The sequence below is a fragment of the Sinocyclocheilus rhinocerous genome, unplaced genomic scaffold, assembly GCF_001515625.1.
Source record: "Sinocyclocheilus rhinocerous isolate Xijiao unplaced genomic scaffold, SAMN03320098_v1.1 scaffold1462, whole genome shotgun sequence".
NCBI classification, from domain to species: domain Eukaryota; kingdom Metazoa; phylum Chordata; class Actinopteri; order Cypriniformes; family Cyprinidae; genus Sinocyclocheilus; species Sinocyclocheilus rhinocerous.
Window position 1 is genome coordinate 302,634 of NW_015639843.1, and position 4,764 is coordinate 307,397.

The 4,764-nt window shown below is 33.5% G+C and overlaps 1 protein-coding gene across 1 annotated transcript in view; it reads left to right on the top strand.

Annotated features, from left to right (window-relative positions):
• ctnnbl1 (catenin, beta like 1) overlaps positions 1 to 4,764 on the top strand; it is a 50,375-nt gene that overhangs the window by 10,561 nt on the left and 35,050 nt on the right. Inside the window, exons 7-8 of the mRNA XM_016568100.1 lie at positions 1,603 to 1,694; positions 3,384 to 3,456. Of these exons, the coding sequence (XP_016423586.1) occupies positions 1,603 to 1,694; positions 3,384 to 3,456 (165 nt within the window). The remainder of the gene's footprint in view (positions 1 to 1,602; positions 1,695 to 3,383; positions 3,457 to 4,764) is intronic.

Genomic DNA, 4,764 nt, shown 5'->3' on the forward strand with positions numbered 1-4,764 from the left:
AAAATTCAGTATGAATTACTCAGGCTTATTAAATTATATTATATTGATGTCAGTGTTTGCATGTTTAAAATGAATGAATTATATAAAAATATAAAATAAATGTGTTTTATACATCACCATCAAAAAAGTTTTATTGTAGACCTACATCCCGTTCTGAGTTAGATTTATGCATTCATTTTTTTAAAGCATTTATTTATGCATTAAGCATTTATTTATGCATTTAAAGATTTATGCATTTATTTATGTGTTTAAACGTTTATTTATGCGTGCGTTTAAGCATTTAAGGATTTATTTATTCATTTGTGATTTTATTTATGTTAATGCATTTTAGGATTTATGCGTTTAAACATTTAAGGATTTATGTTTAAGCATTTATTTATGGATTTATTTAAGCATTTGAGGATTATATGGTTTATATTAGGGCTGGGCGATATGGACAAAAAAAACCTATCGCGATTTCTTGATCAATTTTGTTGCTTTCGCACAGGACACGTTTGCAGTCCGCTCCTGAGCCGCGGCTGTTTACCACAAACACAACATTTATCCATTATTTTGATTTCAAATCCAAACGTTGTTTCTGAAAATGCTTTTTCAGCATTGTGATTCTCTTATCACAGTACAGTAATACAACCTTTCGTAGACATATTCACGTTTAAACTCAATAAATATAACTTTGTTTAACTACCACCACGAGTGCCATCTATTATTGCCTTATCTAAAAGTGCACTTTTCCTTGTTTTAAATCTAGCCAAAAAGCCATGTGTTGACTGTGAAACAGTAGACTTTAATTATATGCATTTATGGTGTAATTACTAAATTTCCGTGTCAATCCATGTTAATTTTTACAGCGAATAATATCGCGTGCAGTGTGAACGCTCTGATCCGTTAACATGGGCGCGGACAAAATACGCACCACAGACGGAGTGTGTGAACCTGGCGTTACGTTTGTATGCCCGCCCGGTCTGTTCTGTTCTCGTGCTCCATTTAGGCGTGCTGCATTCTGATTGGTTCGGATAGCATACTGCGGGAGGACTTATTTTTTAAGGACTTATTTATGCACATAAGCATTTATGCATTTAGGCCTATTTTTTTTACATTTATTTATGTACATAAGGATTTATTTATGTGTTTTTATACATTTTTATTTATGCATTTAATTTTTTTAATATAACAGATTACATTTAATTAGAATTAGTAAGCATTTATTATTACGCATTTATGTAATGAAATTCTCATGAGTTGAATCATAGCCAGTTTTTAATTTCTAAATGCTTGTCCAAACATGACGGTCAGTCGCTCTTTACTGCTTGTGTAAACTGATTTGACAGTATAGCGAAGGCCCAAACTTCAGGTCATCGGGTCGTCTTTACTTCTGGGCCCTGGTTGCTATCTGGACCGAGTGTCAAATAAGTGCTGTGGTTCCTGCGTTCCTGCATTCATGTGCCGAGTGAATGTGTTTTGATCTCACTGCTGTGTCTCCATCAGTTATCATGGCAACCAGGTGAAGCAGGCGCTGCAGAAACTAGGTCATAATACAACACACACGTTTCAGAGAAGCATGGACTTACAGTAACCGCAGATCTCTCTGTCTTTCTGTGGCAGCTGTGATCGAGAACATGGCCGAGTTTCGTCCCGGTCTGTGTACAGAAGCGGCCCAGCAGGGTTTGATGCAGTGGCTGCTGAAGAGGATCAAGGTAACATCACTCCATTCATTGATGGGTCATGTTGTCTTTGTGAATGTAGTCTGCTCATTGATGAAATCTGATGATGGAGTTTGGCTGATTATTATTTTGGCTTGACAAACCAAAATTCTGTTATTGTACAAAACTACCACAACATGTGACCAAACTCTGGGAAAGAGTTTTCATACTACATCCACTAAACTTCGCACAGACCTACAGCCAGTCTGAGTGTGTTTTATTTATTTATGCTTTTTTTTTTCATGCATTTTATTTATTATTGCATTTTATTTGTGCATTCATTTTTGCAAATATGTATGCATTTATTTATGCATTTATTTATTTATTATTTTTGCATCTACTTATTTGGGCATTTATTTATGCTTTTTTTGCATTTATTTATTAAGGCATTTATTGAAGCATTTAAGAATTTATTTTTGCATTTGTTTATGCTTTTTTTTTTTTTGCAGTTATGTACTTTATTTTACATATTTGTGTTTGCATTTTTTTCATTTATGCATTTATTCAAGCATTTATGCATTTATTTACAGGGTTAGTAAATAATATATACATATGTACAAGTAAACATTATTAATTTATTTAAATTCATTTATTATTATTTGCACATTTTTCTTAATTGGCTTTGCTTTATTAATTATGGTAACTGCATGATTGTATGGTCGGTTAGCTGCTTTACTATTTGCATTTATGTATTTATGCATTTTATTTATTTAATAATACATTTATGTATTGCATTGATTTAAATATGCATTCATTTATGTGTTTTGCATTTATTTATGTACTTTATTTTTGCATTTAATCATTCATTCAGCATTAAGTATTTATACATTTATTTACAGGTTTTGTAAATAATGTCAACATGGTTATTAATTTATTTAAATGTATTTATTATTATTTCCAGGTTTTTCTTAATTGACTTTGCTTTATTGATTATGGTAATGGTAACTATACATGATTACATGGTCAGCGAGCTGCTTTATTGTTCGCATTTATGCGTTTATTTATTCATTTGTGCATTCGTGCATTTATGCATTTTTGAGGGATGTTGCAACTGTGTAATATCTGTGCGCAGAATTGCAAAAATAATAACCCATTGGTTAGTCAGACATGGTCATGATGGACCACTCAAACAAACACAGCAATGATTCAGTATTTTAAAAGTGCATCAGTGATTCCACTTATTTCACTCTATATTTGACTGTGAGTAGCTTACTTAGAGATGACTCTGCATTAAACTGGGATAGACATCAGAAAAATTACACGCTTCACCTTTAAGTTCAAAGTCAAGCACACGATATATATTTTTAAAATAACTAGTCTTTTTTTTTTTTTTTTCTCGCAGTGAACAGACCGTGTCAGCTGGTTTGAAGTTGGCTGTGCATTCTGACGGGTTTAACTCGATCATTTTTATTTTTTGAGCTGGATTTGAGATTTTCGTAAGAGCTGTAGGCCTGCTGCCACAATTCACACTGTCGTTTATCCACGTGAGGTGAAATCCTCCTCAGATTTACCGCTGGCTGCTGGAATAAGAGTGTCATGCTGTTCGCGTCTTAATGCTTCCTGAAGACTTCCATGAATGCAGCACACCAGCAATTACACTGACAATAGAGAAGATGGCACACAGATCGAATGGGATGCTGCTGCCAAAGACATTGAAACTGTGTTTGTTGTGTTCCCAAACAGGCCAAGATGCCGTTTGATGCCAATAAGCTGTACTGCAGTGAAATACTGGCTATCCTGTTGCAAAACAATGACAGTAAGTAAAAATAAGAGACGGGTTGCTTTGATTGGATGTGTGCATGGCTTCATTAAAGACTCCAGTGAATTACATTCATGCTAGTGAGTAATTACAAGCTCAATGAGAAACAAAATCTTTTTAAAGAAATCGTTCACCCGAAAATGAACATTTGCTGAATTTTTCCTCACCCTCACGCCATCCAAGATGTATATGATGTTGTTTCTTCATCAGATTTTGAGAAATGTAGCATTCCATCACTATGGATCACCAACAGATCCTCTGCAGTGAATGGGTGCCGTCAGAATGAGAGTCCAAACAGCTGATAAAAACATCACAATAATCCACAAGTAATCCACACCACTCCAGTCCATCAGTTAACATCTTGAGAAGACAAAAGCTGCGTGTTTGTAAGAAACAAAACAAAACTTGTAACAATAATAATAGGGCTCTATGAAATGTTTTAGCTTTTATCAAATTCATTATCATCGAAAATGGTAGTAATCAAATGAATGTATAAAATTTTATTATTATTTGAAAATCTAATCAAATTATAATGTAACAATTCCTTTTATTTTTTGGCAAATGAAGTGCTGCACAATAGGGATTTAGTGTTCAAATTAAAATATGGACAACAAATGTGCCAAACCAAAAAATCAATGTTTAGTGAATTGTGTTATTATTATTACTCTGAAAAGTAAAATCAGCATTATGTCAGTCACTCTGCTCTCTAGATATCAGCATTGGCTATAAACTTCTTTTGAACACTTTTCCTTTTTGCATTTATAAATAATGTCACCCGAAAATGAACATTTGCTGAATTTTTCCTCACCCTCACGCCATCCAAGATGTATATGATGTTGTTTCTTCATCAGATTTTGAGAAATGTAGCATTCCATCACTATGGATCACCAACAGATCCTCTGCAGTGAATGGGTGCCGTCAGAATGAGAGTCCAAACAGCATCAGCATTGGCTATAAACTTCTTTTGAACACTTTTCCTTTTTGCATTTATAAATAATGCAGTCATAATTTATAACAAGTCATGTCTTTTAATATCAACTGAAAATGTCCCACAATCGCAAAATGTCAAGCTGTTCACATCAAGAGTGAAGGGAGAAAAAAAAAAAAAAAATATCGTTGGGGGGCACTGATTTTCATGCCAAAAATATGCTGTGACTTTTTGTACTGTTGTGAAAAGGCCTTTTCTCTTAACAGTATTTAAAAGAATAGTTCATCAAAATGGGCCATCCAGGATATCCTATTTTTTAATCAAATACAGTACTGAAATGATAAATCTTATGTAATGTTTGTTATACTAATGTGAGT